The sequence below is a fragment of the Barbus barbus genome (genome assembly GCF_936440315.1).
Source record: "Barbus barbus genome assembly, chromosome: 30".
Taxonomy (NCBI): domain Eukaryota; kingdom Metazoa; phylum Chordata; class Actinopteri; order Cypriniformes; family Cyprinidae; genus Barbus; species Barbus barbus.
The window spans coordinates 14,105,263-14,129,224 of record NC_136758.1 but is presented as its reverse complement, the minus strand read 5'-3'; the positions used below and the strand labels follow the sequence as shown (position 1 = coordinate 14,129,224).

At 37.5% G+C, this 23,962-nt stretch overlaps 1 protein-coding gene across 7 annotated transcripts in view; it reads left to right on the top strand.

The window, feature by feature from the left end:
• Window positions 1–19,873, top strand: part of LOC306850414 (NHS-like protein 1) — a 72,072-nt gene extending 52,199 nt beyond the window's left edge. For 3 of the 7 annotated variants that reach the window (XM_079386057.1, XM_079386058.1, XM_079386059.1), the window contains exons 2-8: window positions 4,819–4,971; window positions 8,977–9,104; window positions 10,294–10,480; window positions 11,046–11,177; window positions 12,224–15,400; window positions 16,097–16,220; window positions 18,151–19,873. In XM_079386057.1, coding sequence (XP_079242183.1) covers window positions 4,819–4,971; window positions 8,977–9,104; window positions 10,294–10,480; window positions 11,046–11,177; window positions 12,224–15,400; window positions 16,097–16,220; window positions 18,151–18,751 — 4,502 coding nt within the window. In that variant the 3' untranslated portion in view covers window positions 18,752–19,873. Of the gene's footprint in view, window positions 1–4,818; window positions 4,972–8,976; window positions 9,105–9,586; window positions 9,662–10,293; window positions 10,481–11,045; window positions 11,178–12,223; window positions 15,401–16,096; window positions 16,221–17,278; window positions 17,340–18,150 lie in introns of all 7 variants that reach the window. The other 4 variants (XM_079386060.1, XM_079386056.1, XM_079386062.1 and 1 more) reach the window with 4 other exon arrangements.
• Window positions 19,874–23,962: the final 4,089 nt, after the last annotated feature.

Below are 23,962 nucleotides of genomic sequence, written 5' to 3'. Positions count from 1 at the left end.
TACTTCAGATTTTTGTAGCCAATTCTTACTCATAAAGTACAAAAAACAGGAGGAGACATTTGCTGTGCCACTGAGTGGTCGTCACGCTCTATATGATGGTCGCCACGTTGGATCAGTGTCAATGCATCATAGCAATCTGCGTGTCATCTGAGTGTGCTATGATGAACAGAGGGCTCTAATTTACAGCACCGATGATTGGCACACCATGCTTGGTAACTACCAGATCTAATTGTCCTTTTCTCAAGAAACCCAACTTGAAGGTCTGACCACTTAATATGTCTTCTCTGCTCCAAAAGTTCACTATATGTCAAAGGCATACAGTGATATCGCAAACCTACAGCTGTGAGTCGTGCACTGAATCCAAATGCAGTTCTGACCAACCTCACGTGTGAAAATGCTGAGTGGCCGTTCACGGTTCATTAGAAAGAAAAAAAATAGAGCATGGAGGAGAAAGAAACTTACACTTGCTTCAACACTAATGAAATACTGCAGCAATGAGCCCCTAAATAGGAGCTGGGTGGGTGACCACCACCTTAATCTCTGCTGAATGCCTTAGAATCCTTTTCAAACTCGTCTTGGGCCCCCCAGCTCAAAAGAAAAAGGACAGAGCAAAAGGAGGAGTGGCAGGGGCTGCAGTGGTGTAGAGAAACACAATAGGCTGATTGTCAGTGATCCATAGTGTATGGCACGGATCCAAGTTGGTTATACCTCCACAGCAGTAAAGGCAAGGTGAGAGAGACTTAAACCTATGCAATGCGACAGAGAGACATGCACTATAGCTAGAGACGTGAGGGGAGGAGAGATGCACAATTGATGAGCAGAGGAAGGCGGATGCAGAGAGAGAGAGTGCAACTCAAACAGCAACTGAATATCCTCTGGGGTAGGCAAGTGTGTGTGAGAGAGAGTGATAGAGAAAGAGAGAGAGAGGTAGTAGAGGAGGGGAAGTGTTGCATGCTGTGCCAGTCAGCGTAAAATGAGTAAAGAGAGAGTGTCGTATGGGTAGTGGCGGATTTTTCCCCCCTTTCTCTTCCTCACACTCACTTGCTCCGATGGTGGACTAATACATCCTTATGCGCATATCTCTCAGGGGATCGATCACCCGTCACAATGGTGTTCATCTCGACCACTCTTAAATCTGTCATTAAGTACTTCAAAAAGAAGGGTAAGCACCTCTTATCATGTACAGTATTGGTTTTGGTTTATCTTATCACATGTGCATCTCAAGGTCAAGTAGACTGAAGTAGTTTGGGGTGTGGGGTTATTCATCAGTGCTGCTGTGGATCGCATGTATCTGATTCAGAGTGCTGTGCTACATTTGTTTGCAAGTTTCTTTTTATAGCGGAGCAGTGGACTCCTTATAGTGACCTTGTTCTGCAACGGAGTAATTTTTTTTATTGTGTTTTGTTCATTTTTTTATATATTCCATATATATATATATATATATATATATATATATATATATATATATATATATATTCTATAATAAATAAGAAATTCTATTAGTTCATAATTTAATTAACACTTAATATGTCTTCTCTGCTCCAAAAGTTCACTATATGTCAAAGGCATACAGTGATATCGCAAACCCACAGCTGTGAGTCGTGCACTGAATCCAAATGCAGTTCTGACCAACCTCACGTGTGAAAATGCTGAGTGGCCGTTCACGGTTCATTAGAAAGAAAAAAAATAGAGCATGGAGGAGAAAGAAACTTACACTTTATTCATTAAATCAAATCTATAATTATAAATTATAAATATAGCTGCAAGCAGCAATTTAGGGGCCAAGCCCTTTATGACTGTTTTTCGCATGCTTGGACATTTGAATTTTTCATTAGGAACTTTTTGAACATTTTGTAATTTACATGGGTTCAGCACTTCCTTCACACTGAATTTAAATGATCACTCAAGGATATAGCCTTGTGCATTACACAGTATATGCTGCTCATTGACTGTGGTTTGTTTAAATTTATAGAGACTTTAGCTTTTGAAGGTAGAACTTAAGCAACTGGCTCCAAGTGACACAACATTACACGCAATTTTATAAAGATGCGGTCTGGGCATGTGCCAAGTGGGATTCGAACCCACAACCTGAAAGGTTCAGGGCCATTGGCTTAGCAGAGTGCGCCACTCGATCGCTGCACATTTGACAGGCTGTTGAGGAGAGGTTTAGGTGTGAAAATGAGCTGACAAAAAGTTCTTTAGCATTTTAACAAGCGTAACATGCAAAGTAAAGTTAATTGTAAAGCAGCTTATGGTTAATTCGATAGCTGAAGAATCACATTAAACAGAATGGTAATTGTTTAGCCTGTAACTTAATATAATGCTAAGATTACTAGTATAAGTCAACAAACACAGACAAGGTCAACTTCCGAGAGGTATTTCTCGGGAACTGTAGTGAATATCAAAAATCTGTTCAGCCTTTTCTGTGCGGCTCGGTCCAAAGATTGTATGATCAGATTTTGGACAAAATTGAACTAAATATGTAGGAAGAGTAGCAAAAACACTATTTTTCATTTGCTTCATTATGGTGGACAGACAACATGTTGGAAAATGACAAATGAGACATCGTCACAATCGGCATAACCCAGGGAACGAAAGGACATATTTTGGAACGAAAGGACATATAAAATGACACATTTTGGACAACTTTTTCAAAAGTTATAAGTGTTTTTGTTAGAATAGTTATATCTCTGGAACACTAGGTGGCGCTGTCTTCAAACTTCTGTGGTACCTCCTGGACATGGTGTTGTTGATCCCTACCGATTTTTGTGATTTTTTTTCTTCAGAAGATATTGCAATTTATGTCAAATTTCAAAATGGCGGACACGTGGTTCAGCCAGTCCTGGCAAAACTGACATCCTCTGATTCGGCATGACCCAAGGAATCCATAGACACAAAGTGTAATTAAATGTAATTATAATTACATTATAATTTTCTGACTGACTGTTCAAAAGTTATAAGTGAAAATGTGAATTTTTGGTATCTCACGACCCATAGGTGGAGCTGTTCCCAACTTTGGCATGGACCCTCAAATCATGGTGTTGACAAAGTGTACCAAGTTTTGTTTCGATTGATCAAAGTTTGGCCGAGATACAGCCTGTGAACCAATTTTGGGTCGACATCGTTACGTTCATAACATCATAACTTTTTTTTTTTACTAGTACTCAAAAGATTCTGTTCAGTGATTTCTATTCAGCTCAGTCCAAAGATCATCTGAGCCAATTTTGGGAAGAATTGGATCAATTTTGAAGGAGGAGTATCGAAAAGACTGAATACTGTACTTTTCAAAATGGCCGCTACTGTAATGGGTGAAGTCTTAATGTAAGCTATTGAATGTGATCAGCATGAAGAGAGTAATCACGTGTACTAAGTTTCATTTTTCTAGAATTAGGGTTCAGGACTTATTACCATTTCAATGTTGAATGTTTGAACTGGTGGTGGCGCTATAGAGTTGGATCTAGAGACCCCAAAGTTGGTCAGATCACTATTCATGGCCATCACTACAAGTGTGCCAAATTTCATCATTCACCATTCTGGGCTTGGCCCCTAATTAAATTGAATATTGAAGTGTGTGTATATATATATATATATATATATATATATATATATATATATATATATATATATATATACACACTTCAATTATATTTCAATTAAATTAAATACAAATATTTTAATCTTATTTAGTTTATATTAATTATAATAATATCAATCTAATTTTTTTACTTATATTAACTGCTGGTTTGGTATGAGACAATGGTAGAATATTATATACATGACTATCTAAAACAATATTGATGAATGTTGTAAATGTAAATTTAATTTAGATTACACTTATTCTGTACTTGTTTACACATTTGAATTAGCCTTAGGGTATAATACAACAGAGTCATTGACGTTTTGTTGGACTAGTGAATTCTACCTTCATGTGTTTTGAGCTCATGACCTAGTACTCTCGCATGACCTCTTGCATTTGAGGAAACTATTATTGTGAATAATCTATAATCACTGACATACTTTTTGTATGGAAAAATGCATTGATAAGACTGACCTGGTTAATCTTACCCGGAGGGCCTTGGCATAATTGATCATTTAATCTGGGTTGTCAAGGCACCAGCCAGAGACAAGCATGTCTCCAGTGTCTTTAGACGCAGTAGTGCAGAAGTGTTTGATTGGCCCGGCCCCTCATGCAGTTTTTCATGTGTTCTCTCTGAGGGAGCCTAAGAGACTGCACATGACTGCAGCTCCCAAATCTTATGTGGCCACCGGCTGCAGCCAAAGGCAGAGTTTTTCTTTCCGTCTGAATTATATCTCCTCCTGCTGATATCTGGATTGAGTTGATTAAAATTAAAGCTAATTTTAGACTTACTAATGTATTAGTATTTTAATGATTAACTTTGCGTGTTAAATGACAATCAATAAAACTATCACTAATATCAGCCAGGTAGCTGTATTTGCACCCCTAAATAGGTCTAAAAGACAATTTTATTCAGGTTTTTCCATTGAAAAGATGTGCATTTCTGGTGTATAGCTTCAACACAAATACCTTGCTGCCCATAGTCTACCAGTTAAACCAACACTAACTAACATAAGCCAACCTGGACCATCAGTGGAAGATCATTCTGGTCAAATCTGGAGCAACAAAAATGTTTAGTACACTTTCATTTAATGTCTCCCATCTGTTATTTAGGAACAAAACACTGTATATATTTTCATATATACCATTTTCAGCAGTCTAAGTAGTTGCAGTACGCTTTTAAACAAACCACTGACCTTCTTCCTTTAAGCATGTTGAATTTTAATGTGTCCTTGTTATAGCGGTGTCCAGTCTAGATGAGGAGAGCAAGTGGTCGGTGCACTACACAGCCCCCTGGCACCAACAGGAGAATGTCTTCCTGCCAGGATCCAGACCAGCCTGCGTCGAGGACCTTCACCATCAGGCCAAAGTCAACCTGAAAACAGTCCTCAGAGGTCAGAGACAAAAACTACAGTAATTTTTTTCCCTTTTTTTCTTTTCTAAATGTCAAATATAATCTCAACAGTAGAAGCAGTGATTCATTAGAAGATAAGATTCAGCATAATTGCTTCACGTATAATCTGCAAATACAAAATGCCTTGCAGAAGAATGTGATTTCTCTGTTACAGACCGTTGACCATTATAATGAAGATAACATTACCACTGTACAGAAAGTTCTCTTACACAACCGTTTTACCCTGTAATGAAGCAGATAAGTTTGACAGTATACTGTCTGATACAAATGTTATAACCCTGCTTCAACTCTAGACCTCAAAGGTCAATATGGACTACTGACACTGTTGTATTCATCACTACATATAATAATCTGCACCTGTTAACTTACTAGTGGCATAGCGCAGGTTTTTCTAAAGTAGTATAATCTTTGATCAAAATGTTATCTGCCTCTGAAATGACTTCTGAATTTACTTTCCTTATGCCGCAAAACACTAACCGATTTTCAGTGTTATCAGATTACAGCTGTTTTGGGTATCATAAATTTGCTGTTTGCACATTACAACGACTTGGGGTCATACATTGCACAGTATTTCACTAGGAGGAATCCCCAACAACTATGTCTCATTTACAAAACATATGCGTGAGAAGTGGTACTGTACATTAAATGACATAAGATCACACATGAGCAGAATTACCCTGTATCTTGCTCTCCCAAAGGCTGAACTGTAGGTTGTTGCAGATGTCATTTCCAGGCAAAACATATTTCACAATGCAAGACTGAATTTCAGACAGGTCCAGATATTTAACCTGCTAAATATGTCTAAGGCATAGGCAATGCTGATAATTCACACTGTGATCTTCACTCACGTGAAGGAGCATATTTGCCTCAGATTTTGGGCTTTTGTCAGTGATCTCCAAAAAAACATGTTGGCAGGTAAATAATCAGGCCTAAAGTCATGTATTGTGTACCTCGCATTAACTGAGTTGTAATGAGCTGATGATCTGAATCAAGTGTGTTAATAATAAACATACCAAAATATGCATCACAATGAAAACCAGTGGTTTTTAGACTACTCTAATACAGGATTTCAAAAATCTTATAGCCATTAAATGTTAACTTAATAAAGGGTTTGACAATAGTAACAATACAATACAAAAGAAGTATTAGTAGGAATATATATTGATGTGTTTTCAAAGGTGAGCATGACCCTCAGCATCCAAGTATGGGCTAAAGGGTCGGCCGGTCCACTTTTAAATGCAATCTCACTGCAAAACTGCAAAAAAGTTATTGCACATGAGCACAGACCACAAATTGTCTCTAATATACTGTAAACAAATGCATGTCCTCTCCATGATTTTGGAGAGATGTTTGACATTGTGGTTTAAAATATGAGCCATTAAACCAAATTATTCCATTAGGTGCCACCATATCCATTAGTACTTAATGTCTATGTCCATTAGTTGCACTTAAATATATTTCACATAATGGAAGTAAAATGGATTGTGAATGATTCTCATCCACTTTTCACTCTCTATGTTTCTGAATCCTCTAAGTTTTGTGTCTTTGCCTGTTTTTTGGTTCATGTTACCTTGCACCAATACACTCTCCAGAGGGATTTTTAAATATCTTCCTGAACCAGCTTCAGCAGAGCCTATAATGGCAGATGTCCTCATCATTTGACCTTCTGCTGCACTTGGGTATATTATCCTATACCAGTGAACAACATCACTTCCCTTTACTTTCATGACTCTTCTTAAATTCTCTCATTTGACCTTGCTATTGCCTAATAACTAGAGGTGCTCTGGAATGCTAATGTACTGGTGCATGGTTGTGAGCTGTCTTGGCTCCAGCGAGGGCAGCAGGTGGCACGCCAAATGTCTGTTTTCCCCTTTTTCCCAGTGAGCTTTGGCAGGGTCATGGCTGTTGTCTGTCTGTTTGTTATAATTGTGAATTAAATATAAAATATTTTAATCTAATTTGCATTCATCAACCACCCACATCACAGCATCTGAATGTTTTTACTCTCACTCTATGAATCATAATGCGGCAATTAAGAGTCAACTGCAGGCACTGCATCTGTACAACAGTCAATTTTTAGAGGTAGAGGAAGTGAAAGAGGTAAAGTGAGAGAGGTAAAGTGAAAGGTTTGAAGTTAAGTCTTCTTACTGCCCTTTACAGGGCAGTCATGGCCTAATGGATAGAGAATCAGACTTGTAACCTGAAGGTCTCTGGGTGCCGCAGCAATATGGCTGCCCACTGCCCCGGGTGTGTGTTCACGGGGGGTGAGTGTGTTCACTTGGATGGGTTAAATGCAGAGCACAAATTCCGAGTATGGGTCGCCACACTTCACTTTCACTTTTTAAGGATTATACTCTCTCTTTCACTCTTTGTCTATCCTTCACTCTTTGAACTACTAACATATTAACCTGTATTAGCCTCTACTCACTTTGTGAAGTAATATTATAAGCCTCCTAAAACATACCAACACTCCTATATACTATAATAATGTGCTTCTCATAATACGCAGCATGAAAAACACAGTTTATTTCTGGGTTAAGTGATGTGCTTTATAATTCATGTAATCTAAATGAACCTCTTGCCTCTGTCCAGTATATATGTGAGACATATTAATATATATTAAGAATGCAGGCCAAGCTGTTCCTACTTGCGTTATATGTTGTTTACAGGCTTGCTGACATCGCAGGTTTGTGTTACTGAACTGTCTAATCACCTGGTCAGTGCACAGTATACATATAAGATTATTACCATCCTCTATGCATTATTAATTTCTTCTACTCTCATTCTGTTGTTTAACAGAGAGTTTTACATTGAATTCATATTTATTTACAGTATGTAGTACCTGAAATTGGATTTGTTTGAAAAAAAAAATAATAATAATTTTATATCCTGAAGTAATCCGTTTCTCTCACTAGGCCTTCTTAAGTGAAAATACAGAAAGCGAATGTTGGACTGAAGGTTTGCTTTGCTTACATTTTATAGATTATAAAACAGTCACCAGCTGAGATATTGTGCATTTTGTGCAAACTGCAAGCTACGCTGGATAAGGCGCCATGTCTTATCATGTGCTACTGCAGGAAGATTAGTGATTACATTGAGCTCTGCATAAAGACAAAAGAGAGAGAGTGAGAAAGGGAGAGCGAGAATAGCTAATAGTGTTTCTCAGCAGGCACTCATTATGAATGTGCCAGAGGAGGTGATCAGCTGAAATAAATGGATATGTCAGTGGCATTAGGTGGAGGTGGAGACCCCCACTCTGCAGGCCATCCATAACCCAACAGTCAGTTCTGACATATTCAGGTTGAACTCTAAGTCCTACAGTAAAAACAGACACTACTCTTTTATTTGGCTGGAGCTCTTATTGACAGAAATGAATGAATGAATCAATCTGTCTATCCATCTATCTATCGTTCGTTCTATCTATCATTCTATTGTTCTATCATTCTTTCGCTAGAGCATAAGCTCACTGTCTATCATTCTGTAATTGCCCTCTGCACTGAGGGCAAAAGGACACTGTGGCTCTGCAGTTGTTCAGTAATTGGGATGCAAGAGTCATCAGCCTTTATGTGAAATCTCTTCTTTGCAGAGTGCTTATCGGGATGCATTCTGTGCTGGCCAAAAATACCTTAATAATTCTCATTTGTTCTCAAAAACAGTTATGCGTTTCATTTATTGAAATTTTGTTGATGAGTAGTCCTTCCACTTACAGAACATGTGCACTGCAGCTGTTTTTTTCTAAGCGATATATTTTACTTTTATTGCTTCATTTGGTTCTCCACAGGGCGATTTTTGTCTGAAATAAATAAATATTTGATTTTATAGCCTCTTTTATTAATAAAATATTTGTTTGAGCTGCCAGTGCACAACAATGTAGCATTAATTGATGTTTAAATTCTTGCTATAGGCCTGTGATCTGTAATAGTCTTTACATACTGATTAAAACTACAAATTGTTAATGATTGGATGGTTATGCTTACCTCTCCAGAGTGTGACAAGCTCAGGAAAGATGGATTCCACAGTTCCCAGTACTACTCACAAAGCCCTGCCTTCTCTGCAACCAGCCTTTGTGAAAATCTGCACCTGGATGAGGAGAAGGCAGAGAAGAAAAAGAAGGTAAACCTAACCTTAAACACAAATTTAAACACAGTCCTTCCCTTTACATTAGCATGCATGCTGCTGCTAGAAAAACTACTTTATTTTGTTTGGCTATGCAATATGTCATGCCATTTATAATCAATTTCACCATTTTATCACCAAAATCCTGTCAGTGAAAATGACTTTTAATTATGTAGTCCAAGAATTGATGAATTGTTATACTGTATTATAATGAGAGCTAATGTATGCTCATGTGCATGAAACAGACAAAGGCCCAGTTTTCTCCTAAATACTCAACATGAAGACTTGATTTGGGTCACTTGTTTTGCACTGCCTCCTAGTGGCTGTTTGCATGCTAGCAGTGTAGCCAACACTACAATCGATGAGTAGAACTAGAAAATATTTGTTCCACATTCTGTAATCCTAAATAAAGGTAATGTCTCACTTCACTTGATGTTGTTTTGTTCTTTTATTTTCAATTTTTCTTTCCTCTCACCAAGCGGTTTAAAGTCCTAGACTGCCTATCACAGTCTTGCCTCTCTCTCTGCTGTCATTTGAGATCTTGGAAAAGAAAGGTACCGCTCTCACTGCAGTTGCTAGTCAGTGGTAGCACTGTGCTTTGTGAAAGGTGGCTTCAGATCCTAGCAAGTCCTCATAGCATCTTCATATACAACCTACTAGTGCAAGTCATCTGCCGTGAGCGTGTTTTCACCTCAAAGACTTAGAGGCATTGAGTATGGTAGATTACACAAATTAGACATTAATACATAATTAGATTGTGTATTTCCCTCAAGCAGTCTTGCAAATTTATAAGAACTGGTTATGCAAAGCAGGACAAAAGAATCAAAGTTGTCTCTTTGCCAAAAAATTTAAAAATAAATAAATAAAAGAGTTTCGAGACACATTATGGTTGAATACACTGACTGTAACACTGATCTCAAATTATCATGAATAATTTAGAGAGTAGTGCTCCTCCATTCAGGGCTCCCCTGGGCTTATTGCTCAGAGAAATATTTTAGTCACCCGACGTTACTGGAGGGAAATGCACTCCAAGAGTCTTTTTTACTTTGCTCTTTTTGGAAAGCACTTAACTGAATTAACAATAGAAATGACCAAATATCAGACGATACCTATCACTGGGCTTTGGCTAGGCTATCATTCACCGAAGCCTTACCTCATTAAATCAGTCTGTTTGTGTTGTGTTCAGGCTTCAGAGTCATCTAATGAAGAGGAGAAGCTTGTGTACTCGATGCCACCTCAAACCCCTCTGCTGGAACATGACATAGACATCCAGAGAAGCTGGACCAGCTGTTTTCCTTTGCCCACACCCGAGGAGAAGATGAGACTACAGGCCCAGTCGGTGGCCACTGATATCATTCCCATCAACATTACAGGTACATCCATTGTTAAATCATTAAATAACACTTGTAATAATCAAAGGTTTTAGAGCAGTGCCTTAACTACTCTGTTGTAAATCACATATCTTTTCGGTAAACAGATATTTTGGACAGTAGAATAATAATATTTTAAGTAGGTTCCTATAATTATTTCAGTTCTTTTCAGCTACAGTTAGGGATGCACCAATTAAAAGTAATACATAAATTAAAACTTGGGCCAATAATCATTTTCACGTTATAATAAGTAAAATGGATATTAATTTGAGATCTAAATCTTACATTTAACAGTGTTAATAAATTATTAGTGTAAGCATAAGATGACGGCAAAGGTAATCTAAATGTAAAAATAGGGAAAATTAGCCAATATTGACACACATATACATACCCAAAATGGACAAAACCTAATGAATTAAAAGAGTCTGTCTATATTATTTGTAGATATGTCTCACATTTTATTTGATGATATTGCATGCATCCCTAACTGCAATGTAGTGTTATGTTCTGTCTCAGCATGAGGAATGCCATTAATAAACACTGGTTTTCTCTGTTGTTACATCTTTAGGTGAGAACTTTGACCGTCAGGCCAGTTTCCGTCGCTCTGCAGCAAACACTGATACCATAATACGAAGACCCAAGAAGGTGCAAAGAAGAAAGACAATTACAGGAGTTCCTGACAACATCCAGACTGAACTAGGTGTGATTCCTATTCATTTTTGCAATCCTATGCAGTACATTGTGCCCCTCTCAAACAACGTAAAGGTGCACTCACTCACTCTTTTTTTTTTTTTTAGTAATTAGAAGTTTTATACATCAAGGAATAAATAGTGCTTTAACAAAAATTATGTCTCCAAACCAAAAATCTGTACAGTCATATCAATAATCTAATAAAAGCAGTTTTATTTTACATTGAGTGTCACCTCTTACACTCTTAAAAATAAAGGTGCTTAAAAGGTTTTCACAGCGATGCCATAGAAGAACCATTTTAGTTCCACAAAGAACTATTCAGTCAAAGGTTCTTTAAAGAACCATCTCTTACCATTTTATAATCTGAAGAACCTTCTTTCGCCACAATTAACCTTTTGTGAAATGGAAATGTTCTTCAGATGTTAAAGATTATTTATGGACCCATTTAGACAAAAAAAAAAAAAAAATTATTTTATGGCATCGTGAAGTACCTTTATTTTTTAAGAGTGTAGGGCCAGGCATGACCCATTGTTGGACATTTTCACTGTTGGAAATGCATTAATCTGACTGCTAGTATAGAATTTGTGCAATAGCATTAGTACTTAAAAAAGTTTTATTTTTCAGCATGATGCTGTGTTTATGTCACTAGGTGTCAGTGTAGTCCAAGATGACTGCCATGTTAACGCAAAATAAGAAAAAAATTGTTGAATGCATCTTTAAATACATGTTGGAACTTTAAGTTATATTTATATATTTTTAAATCTGAATTATTTTTCACTGATTTTAGTGAATTATTTATTTTACTGATTATTATTTATATGATACTATATCCTGTTTATTTATTTACTATATTCTAACTCCATTAATTTATATATATATATATATATATATATATATTTATATATATATATATATATATATATATATATATATATATATATATATATATGTATATATATGTATATATATATATATATATATATATATAATCATTAAGAAAATCAAGTGCAAACATACAGCATATATCTATAATTCCCATTCCTTATTTTCTTACAGCAAATAAAGAACAAGATGACAGAATTCACTCAATGTGTATGGCAGATCAGTACTCCACCCTCAGTCGAGTGGGAAGCGTAAATTCCACCCTGAGACGCTTAGACACCCGTGACTCCAGTTGCCAAACAGAGGCGGTGAAGACTGTTCCGCCCTCAGTACGCAGAATCAGAGCACAGAGAGGCCATGGAATTGCTGCCCAAATGGCCAGCGTCTCCTCCTCAAGTAGCATTTCCACCATGAGTGACTGTAATGGTATTAGTTACACTCAGCTTAATGACAGTGATCAGAGCTGTCACAGTTTGCCACGCCAAGGTTCTCACATCTCACATCAACACTGTGAACCAAAGTACACCAGCTCCCCCTACAGAATAAATTCTGGCTCTACAAGCTCCTTGTCCTACCAGTTTGACATGCAGCATGGTTCTTCATCGTCACTGCATATGCTCTCCGATTCCAGAAGCAGTACATTAAACAGCCCCAAACTTGCTGAAAATCCAAATTACCAAGGCTCTGATCAAAATAATAGCCCAAGCTTGTTCAGTCTCAGTGGTGCACTACAGAACTCCATTCTTTACAGACACAAAAGAACAGAGGATAACCAGATGCAATCACCTCATTCAGCCCAGTTGCTTAATACTGCTGATGCTTCTTTGTCAGCTGTCTCCTCCTGCTATGAATCCACAACCTCCCTCTGTACAGGCATCCATACAGAGACTGAGTCCCAGTGCAGCACACTTGATGGCAGAAACTGCAGCAGTCGTAATTGTGTACGCAGGGATTCCAACTTCTCGGAAAGCAGCAATCAAAGCTGCAGCACTCTAACCACTGACCAGTGGACGTATGAAGTTTCTCCAAAGGACAATGTCTCCTCAAGTTGCTCCTCACCTGTCAGCCATTTATACAACAGTGAGGAACATTCTCCCAGCAAGACGGACTCAAGCTCATTGTTCTCTGTTGACAATGAAGGCTACTACACCTCCATGCGCCTGGACTCCGGTTTGAAGTCACATAGTCATGGCTCCATCAATAAAGCGGGAGATGCAAGGCACAGTTTGTATGAGTGCAAGGACCACCACAGTCAAGGGGATCGTGCAAGTCTGCACAGCAACCGCTCCCTGACACGCAGCATTTCCCTGCGGAAAGCAAAGAAGCCCCCACTCCCTCCAGCGAGGACTGATTCCTTAAGGCGCAAACCTCATAGGAAGCCTCACCACAATGGTTCGGTCCTTAGTGAGCAATTGATCTCCAGTCTCCAGTCCTTAGAGCTTGACCTAAAAACTTGCTCTGAACAGGTACCCTGCAGTGGGTTTGAAGACCCTTGGGTACTCCGACCCAGAAGCCAGAGCACCATAAGTGCAGCAAGCAGTGGGATGTCTGCACCAGCTTCTGTTTGTCCGATCACACCCACACACAGTGATAGCAGCAGTCAGCGCTCAGACTATGCAGAGTCCTGGGACTTCTACATGCATTACCAAGGTCCACGGTGTGACCAGGGTCTATCCTCCCAAATCACAAGATCTGCAAGTGCTGAGGAGAATCAAGTAATCATGGGCAATGCATCCTACAACATCGTATTCCCATCGTCCCACTGCGACAGTAGTGGGATTCAGTCAAAACTGGCCTCATCACCTGACAAAGTTCATCGCCTGACGTCACCATCAAGTGGTTATTCAAGTCAGTCCAACACTCCGACTGCAGGCACCCCAGTTACTTCTCTAATAAGAGCAAAATCTCCTGCAGGAAGGCCGAAACCAAAAGTGCCTGAAAGAAAGTCCTCCCTGCGTTCTTCTGTGTCATCCTCCTCTACATCCTTGTCCTCTAACGCCTCAGATTCCATCAGAAACATACCGCTACCTCCACCTCTACCTGACATGACCATTACATCATGCCCCGCAAGAAGAAGCCCCGCTTCTTGCTCTCCAACAGCAGCTATGGTAGACTCAACTCCACCTCTTCATTTTCTACCTGACTTATCCTCTGACTTGGAAGAGAGACATAATTCACTTTCAGATACATCCACAACATATGACATGTTTGACACTATTGATTTCCCCCCTCCCCCACCAAAGGTTTCTGAATCTCGGTCAAGCAATGAAGGTGCAAATAGTCCTCCACCTCTTTCACTTTTTCCTCCCAAACCTACACTGTGTATTCTATCTCCTCCTCTTCCTCCTCCGCCTCCTCCACCATTACTTGAGATTAGTCTTCAAACAGCAGCCATTTTGGACACAGAGAGTTGTCTTACATCTAAGAAGGCTGTGGAAACTGAAAAAGCACTTAACATCAACCACACTGGAGAGCAAGAGAAGACTCAGAGACCAATAATCACTGCCCAAGCTCTTCAGATGGTGCAGTTAAGACCAGTCAAGCTCAAGCAAATAGAAGATATTTTTACAGCCATCAGTTTTGATGATTTTGATGACCAAGCACATAACCATTCTGAAACAAACTCAGGAAAGTCCCTGGAAAGTGAGACTACAGAACAAACATTGACTCCCATCTGTGTTAGTCAGTCAGAAAATGGTATGGCTACATCTGAACATGAATATTTAGTTAACAAATTTCTACAGGCTTTCCCTGAGGCATCAACTGGTTCTTTACCTCCTGGCCCAGATGAATATGTCAGCAATACTGGGCAGAATATTTCAGTGTACCTTTCTGAGACATCTCCAGTTTTATCTTCCCATGAGCTTCTGCAATGCACAAACTCCTCGGCTTCTTCTCAAAGTTCTCAGCTGAAACAGAAGCCTCCTATATCACCTAAGAAACCCAATCTTTCCCTTATTATACCACCCAATATGCGCCTACCTGTCTCTAATGGACTCAAGCTTCAACAGGTTCATGAGGCACAAGAAATACTTGAGTCAGGGCAACTGAATGGCACATCCTCGACAAACGCAGTTAATGTGCAAGCAATTCCTTTGGACCTTGAGGTTGAGGAAGAGAGTGACTCAGACTCTTCAACCCCTGTGGTCAAAAGCAGACTGTCTCTGAGCAGTGAGTTGTCATTAAGCAGCCTGCAAGACCTGCAACTCTCTGATCTCATTCTTCATGAGCATGACCTTGGCCTGAATGATAAGGACTTTGGGCTCTATGATGATAAAAGTACATCAGATGATGGTTCAAGCAGCAGTTCGGGATCCATCAGTTTTAAAGAGGACGAACATGAGGAAAATGGTAAGGGCTTCTATTATTACTTGCATAAAAGAGAGAACATTTCTGTGTATGAAGGATCACTTTATTGTGCCAAACAATGATTGTACCATTTGATCGTGCATTTAAATTTACTATCAGCTTTGGATCCATCTGCAAAGCTGCATTTTTGTTGCATGAATTACTAGATAATATTATGTTTATTAAGTTATATGCTCTGTATTTTATAGCCTCAATTATCATTATCATCTTTCTTTCTTCTGAAAAGTTAAAGTAAATTGGTTTAATATAGTTCTATCAATACCCCTCCAACCCTCCCATGCATCCCCCTTGTGAGTGAGGCACAGTGGATGCTCTTCATTACCACCCACGCAGGTCCTGTTTTACATGTTATAGGAATGACTACAACTCTATGATTCTTTTTATCTGTTATATAACTAGTTACCCTTGAATCAGCTAAGAAAGTTGCATGAGAGCCCTTGAGTGTGTGATGGTTAGCGGGTTTAGATTATAATATTCTCAAGCCTCTGCAGTGCTCACTAAAGTGCGGTTATTGCACAACAGCAGAACTACCAAAGGAGTGTGAATAATTTAAGGAGCAGAAAATGTCTGTTGCAGCATGGGTTTTATGCCTTTCTGATTTTCAGTCAGTGTAGGCTCAGTCTCCATTGTTTCTTCTCACTTTGAGAGGTAAGCTGAGTGTTTGTGTGTGGGTTGTAGGTGCCGTGTTTGACTCAAGCACTGAAAACGCATCTAGCATTAACACTAACGGAGAGGCTGTGGGGGAGATGGTGACGCCTGTTCGTCCCCGTACTACAGAAGACCTCTTTGCAGCCATTCATAGGTAATGTGATGTTTTCTTTTATTTAGCCAGTAAAGCCTGCATTATGCAAAGATGTAAAAATGTTATTTGGATAAATAAGCATAAAACTGCTGTAGGCTGTGTTTAAAAAGGTAATGTAGGTTAAAAGTTTTTACTAGATCGTAATATGTACCATCACAATGGATAATTGTCTTGTAAATGGATAATTTAGTTTCTCTTGCACTACTCAATATGAATCAAAGTTTTATACATTTGCATGAAAGATATTGTATTACATTTGTATTGACCTGTAAAAACACCTGACATAATTAATTCAGGAAAGGTCAGAATATTTAATCCTCCCTCATTTTGTTGTGCCAGTTCATTTTAATGTGATTAGTGACCAGATCATCAAAAAGAACTTTGTTTTGCCTCATAAACAGGGTTGAATTTCAGAACTGGCTGATAATTACAGGAAGAGGATTTAACTATATCTTTTTCCCTCTTATTAGACAAATTTACCCAGATTTTTTTATTTATGCCACAGATCACAAAATAAAAATAATCCATATAGTGTGTATGTTTATAGATGTTATGTTTATGGGTTATTCATACGGAAAAAACTTCATTCATTATTAAAAAACTATAGTCTACTCTATGTACAATTACATTAATTACTAAATTTTAATACAGCTTTAATACTTTTATTTATTTTAATGCACACAACCATGATGATAAGAGATGAATCAGTCTGTGAAGCTATTCATTCTTTCATCAGAATCAATATGAAATGAATAATATAATTTTTTAAGAAATAATAAACTAATATAGATATTTTCAATATACACAAACAAATCTTTAAACTCAATTGTTTGGCTGAAGTTCTATAGAATGCCTTTTAGTATCTCTTTGTAATGAAATATTATTAAGTAATAATTATGACCTTGGTATTTTGGATGGTCTGGACAATGTTTATGATTTCTGCTTTAATGACAAACTGGGATGATCTAATAATCATTCAATGTTATTGTTATTAGAGTTGTGTCATGTGTTCATACATTTGTGTTGAATCATTTGTCTAAACGTGTCGTCTGGAGCAGTCTACGTAGACAGAACATGAACATCCAATTACAGGTGTGGATTGGACTGGCAAGTAATCAGGTTGTTGGCTGGTGTTGTCTCCTTGTAGTTTGGCTAGGGTCAGATTACACCCATAATCCAGTAGCTCCAGTAAGAATCGATTATCCTCTTTTTTTGCCCTCTCTAATCCCTAAAATCTGTTTCACAGTGTTTGTATTGTGGTGTCGCACCTTTTGTTAGGTTATAAGTTAAATGGACTATGTATTTCAACCAACCTGAAAGTAAGCAAACAGATCATCTGGCATGACTGTCATAGTGTTGTAAAACAGAACTAAAAAGCATGATGCAGAGATATTCTTAGAAGTTTTGTCATTATTAATTTGTGTGAATCAAAGTTTAATGCCTAGAAAGAGCTAACTTCCAAGTGCTCTGATTAAACAGCCTTAAGGGGAAATGATGTCCTGAATTTTAAGGAAGCATGGTGATAGATGAGGAATTATTTAAATGCAAAGTTATTTTCTTAGGGTATAGCGGAATACAAAAAATATTTATCATAATCCTACAAGATAATACAAGCATTAAAGTACTAAGATAGTAGTATCTAGATATGTGTTATCTGATAACTTTCCAAACTGATAATCTTCAAACCTAAAATTCATTATAATGTTGAATCCCTTCTAAAATATATTTCCCAACATTTTTAACAAAGTATATGCCATCTGTTTACAGTCCTATAACAAATGACAGTCACACTTTCACTTATTTATAGATTTAAAAAAAGCTACACATGGAAATTTTACACTCATGGTATCAACAACATCAACAGCAAGACATGCAGTAACCATGCCAAAGGCTTACCTGAGAACCTGTCCTGCTGTCTGTTAATCCACAGGTCAAAGAGGAAGGTCCTGGGCCGTGGCGACTCTGAAGAGGAACGCTGCCGCAACATCCTCCCTTCTCCACCTGTCACTCCAACAGGCTCTTGCCCCAGCCTAACTTCATTGCCGCGTCAGACCGGCTCCATTCAGCGCAACCTGCGGCGCTTATCCACGAGCAACGACAGTTTTAAAGCTCTGCTTCTCAAGAAGGGCAGCCGTTCAGAGTCCAGCTTCCGTATGTCAGCCACTGAGATTCTCAAATGCACAGACCCCCGTTTTCAGAGGGCTAATTCAGAGCATGCACAATCTGACGGACTGTGCACCTCTCCAACAAGCAGCAGGAGAGCACATGAAGAGTGGGCACGTACGGAGGGAGCCTTGCCCCGTCTTACTGCTGGACTAACAACTCTAAAATATGGGCGTTCACGCACACCACCTTCTGCAGCCAGCAGCCGGTACAACAGCCGTAGCCGCATTCCCAGTGGGCCAATGACTGCCATCTGCGAAAAAGAAGGAGAGATGGCCGAGTCTACAGACTGCTGCATTAGCGCTGAGAGTCATTTTGCCCTGCCCATATCCTCCAGCAGCACGGTCTGCGCTCAAGGCAGCACTTAGGGCTGTCAACTCAACCCTAACAGCTTGTAAAAGATAGCTGCCTGTTCAATATGAAGACTGCAGAGGTCTAAACTCTGGTTGGAAGGCCATGCTTGTGCTGGCCGATAGCAGGGGGAAGTTTCTGTAATTCTGTAACTGTAGATTTGCTCTTTTCCGTAAGTGAAAGCTTTATCTTTCATAAACCATTAGTGTTCTCAAAAAAATGTGATATTAACAGAGGGTTATTGGTTTTGTTCAATCGAATGTTCTTAGCTTGCTGTATGCAGGTTAGGAGAATAAGGAAATGTACGTTTCCTTGGTGGTAAGTTGAGGGACGAATAAATGGAAGCAGAATGTCATTGAGGGATTTTGTTTTGAATGGTCCATGCTGATGTGTTTCTGCCTCTGTGACAATGGAAGCACCCAACCAAAGTGAGCACTTAAGCTCTGAATTCACAGAACCCACATCCAGATCGCATTCATGGAAGAGGTGGTGTCAATGAAGCACTGGCATTATCAAGCATGAGAAGTTTGAAGGGTGGAACATGACTGTTATGGTGAAGTTGCTAAAGAATGAGTGTGGAGATGAAACTGAGTTTTTAGAAGTGTTTAGAGACTGATTAAAAATATGTATTTTTACATTCTTAATTTCTTTTCAGTTGTGTCCAACAATCTTCAGTTAGAGCAATGAGAGAGATGGGACTCTATCTAAACAGAAAGTTATTCAGTTAATGCAAGCCAATTCAAACTAACTAAATAGAATTTTATCTGTTTACAGTTATACATTAATAATAGTTCGCTATACTTTAACAGTGTAAATAATCCAGCCTTTACAAACCATTCTGTTCCATTTATAGAAACTGAAAGTGTCTACTTAGGTCTCTACATTCTTCAGAAGCTGAGAAATTCCTTGCCTTTGTCTGTCTCACATTTGCCCAATATGTCAATTTGTACATTTTTATATTTCTTATTTCCAAAGGGAGGTACTGTTTAGTTCATTTACTAGTACTGCGTGCACCTGAATGTTCCTCTTCCCATAGTACTGAACACCAGCAGTATGGTTGTAGAGAAATGGTAAAAGGCCTTGTGAGATGCAAGTGTTTCTGTGAAAGAAATAAAATATGGCATTAATCATAAACAATTACTTGTTTTCTGTGAAATATATGCATATTATTTCTGATCTACTTGATCAGAGCTTTATATTAGAGAAGTGACTACAGTAAGATGACACACACTCCATTGACGTCATATAGGTAATCACATCTGATTGTCATTATCCTTGCTGAGATTTACAGAGCACAGACAAGGCCAAGTTCTTGCCTGGCCAAATATAGGACAGTCTGCATTCTGCTCCAGCACAAAAATGTCCACATTGCTGCAATGACGTCAATATTTACTGTGATGATGTTTTTAATCGTTAAACTACTGAATAACTATATAAAACCTGTGAAAATTCTATGAATGGTCAGAGTATCAAACAATGAGTTTTTAATATGGATTACCAATGAAATTATTAAATATATTTACTTGGGTAATTGCACATTAGCACATTTAACTTTATTTAAGCACATCTCCAAACGTCAGTACATGCGGGCTGTTGGCCAGTGATGCAAATAAGCTGCAGACATGTGATCTCTTACGTAATTAAATCTGCCTTTAGATGAAACACCCTCAGACAGAGCGATCGTTGATGTTGATGGATGCGGAGCAACTGAATCAGTGTTTAACACATTTTAGTAGGAAGACGTTTCACTCATTAGCAGCAAGGGAGATTTAACATTGCTAAAACACAATTGTATTGGTATACATACAAGCCTATTTGCATTTTCAGTTTTCAACCTGACAGGACCCTATACTAACAGGTAAGTTACTGTACTGTAGCTACTAACTTGACAAACTGGGTATTTAAAGTATCTTTAAAACAGCTAAATTCAATAGTGCAATTATCAAAAGTTACTTTTTTCCTAAAGTTAATTATTTCAAGATTTCTTAATGTAATGGGTAATGATGCCTTTGGGCACTTGAGAAGGCTCAGTCTTTGGGATAAAAGTAACCTACTAGCCCAAACCAAAACATTTCTGTTAAAGTTTTTAAATGTTGAAAAATGTGTTTTTAAATAAAAAACATGTATATTATAAAAAATCTTAAATACTTACATACATAACTTTTTTTCAAGCCAAAGGGAAAAGGCTTAAGCAAATGTTTTTATAGTTATATAGCATTTGGTTCAGGCAAGATTTAAATCTTGTTCTCATCAGTCTGTATGCTAAGGCCTAGCTAATTCCCTATTAACCCTTGTGCAACCTTATGGACATTTTTGTCCATTTCAGTTTTGTTTTTTGTTATAAGTGTGCCTGTGTTAATGCCAACTGCATAAATTTTGGCTCAGGTGTTTATTTTTATTGGAATTTTAATATTTCACCCTCATTTCCTTCAAATAATCAATTTTACCCTAGCTCCGTACAAAAAAAATACTCACACTCAGGACTTTAAGGACAAAAATGTCCCCATTGAAACCCATTAAAACTGCTATTTTTAATCGCAGTGCCGTTTAACTATAAAATGATGCAATTTTTGTTAACAGGCTTTCATTCTGTTGGCAAGGCTTCAAAATTAATTTTTTTACTATTTTTTACCAGATGGTGCCATTTTTTCAGGTTTGGTCTATAAAGGGTCTATAAAGCAAATACTCGCTTTATTCCTGTTTTCTGCTTCTGCGTATTATAGAGCCAATTGGATAAATAATGCAGCTATAATTGTGTAGGTGTGTTGGTATAGATGTCAGAGTGTGGTTTGTATGTGTGTCATAAAAAAAAAATTGAGTGTGTGTGCTTGTAATATTTGAGAAAGAAAAACTCTACTGTAAATCACAAATCCAAGCACTGTGTGCACCAGCAGGGTTTTGCTGGCATCTAAAGGGGAAAATTTGGTACTGCGTCCAAACAAAATCTTACTGAGAGCTCATTTTTTGAGATATCAACCTCAAATTTGGAATACAGCTTGTTTAGATTTATGGCTTTGATTTTCTAGCAGGTTTAGAGTTCAACATGTAACATAAAATATTGTTCATAAAGCATTTTCATAAACTTAAACTTCTATAACTTTTTTTTTGTTTAATTTTTTTTAACTTTTTTTTACTTCAATGATAATCTGCCATGGGTCTTCTTTAAAATGAGACCGAACTTAACTCTGTGCTCCCAAGCTAAAATATTGTATGCACTAGGTAGCCTACACAAAATTGTTACACTCAGGGCCTTTTGGACAAAAATGTCCCCATTGAAACCACATTCAAGCACATTCAAGCACAGTCAAATTAAATTGACAAATTAAATGTGAATTTTTCAAATAATTGTCTTCTTTAAAAATGTATGTTACTGACAGGTTTTAAGTTTAAAACATATCTTTATGGGAACCATTTTTTAAAAAAATGCATCACAATGGTTAATCACATGCTAGATCAAAAAATAAATTATAATAAATTAAAAAATACTGTAGCTTTTATTCATAATAGACAGTATTTAGGCAACTATAGAGCCTACTTTTCAAGCTTTTATGCTACAGACACATTATGTTTTTTTGTTCATGTTAACTATTTTTCTTGTCTAATTCAACCCCTAGGACAAACCCCCAGCAGACATAAATGGAAATTCTAACAAGGCTGTTTCCCTACACAAAAACTGTCGCAGGACTGAAGACAGCTCTAACACAAGTCCTGCGGTTTAGGGAACCGACGGCGGACGCCAGCAGAAGGGCAACTCATCTTCCACCCGTTAATATCCAGCGGAAGAGCCAAACAGCCCGCGTGCAGCTCCGTCCCCCCTTCAGCTGGAGCGCGCTGCTGATGCAGAGGCGCAGCTCACGCGGGCTCGTTGCAGCGCAGCATGAATGGAGTCTCATTAGTAAATCACTCAGTAAATGTGACGTAAAGACGGGGGTCTTCGTCTAATATAGGCTGTATGTAATATAGTTTATAGATGTAGCTAAATATAGAACCTTATCGTGTTACTGAAAAGGAGATTTAGACCAAAATGTATTTTCTTTTTCTTTCCTTCTTTTTTCTATTTTTCAATTTGTATGGGTTTCTAATTGTTTTATTGAGAATTTAAGCGAGATTTGCCGCTTGAAGTCGAGGGAGGAGTTGTGAAGTCGTACTTTCTGATTTCCGCGACTCTTTATTGCTGTTAGATATATTTGGCAAATAAGTTTTAGATATTTGCATGTGGTAACAAAGACTTAATACAGCGTCTGTATGTACAAGAATAATATTCAACATAAGCTTGTACTATTTAAATATAAATAAAATGGGGTCTATATTTTTCCACTTTATTTTGATAAACATGATACAATTTAATTCATAAATAAATAATTTATGAATTAAAATGAAAATGTCAATTTTTCTGTCCCTAGCCTTTACAGAAATATTACACTTTAAAAGCACTTTAGGGTTACAGTTTCTTTATATTTTAAAATGAAACGGTAAGTTATTTGAACAATTACACCTTCTTTAGCCATCAATTTGGCAATATTTGTTTTTTAATTAATTATAAAGAATTCCAAGCACCACAAAACTGTCCCCGCAGCCATGAAAGTGCTTTATTTTGAGGTCAAAACCACGTTTTTCTACCATTTAAAATACAATAATGTATTCTTAACTTTTAATATTGCTAAAGAAGGTATAACACCAGTGACAAAAAAATTGTACATGTGGTCTTGAAATAATTGCACAAAAAAGCTATACAAAAATTAAGCTGTCATTTATATGTATTCATAAAGTCAATCTAATAACGTGATCTAAGTTTAAATGTTAGAAAAATAAATAAAATTTAAAACATGCCATACCAAAGGTGGACGTTTCTGTAGAATGCCCAAATATATTAAGTTTACAGAAAAGCTTTTACTGTTAAAAAGATTTGTGAGCATTTATGTAAATAAATATAAAATGCACATCAGCTGTTTTTTAAAGATCTCATTGCATATAGCCTTTAATGAATATCAATAATAATTCGAATTATTGATTAATAATTCAAATTTAAAAAGGGGGTATACATATAAAGATAAATTAAATGGAGGAATTTAAGTAATTATAGAGGTCCATCTATAGCACATAGGCTATGGCTTGACGGCGGTCCTTATTGCATTGTTTCAATATAAAGCTATTTTATTCTTGAACTGGATAATACTGGGTTTCTTTACAGACCACTTGCATGTATGGATGTGAAACTTGTAATATGA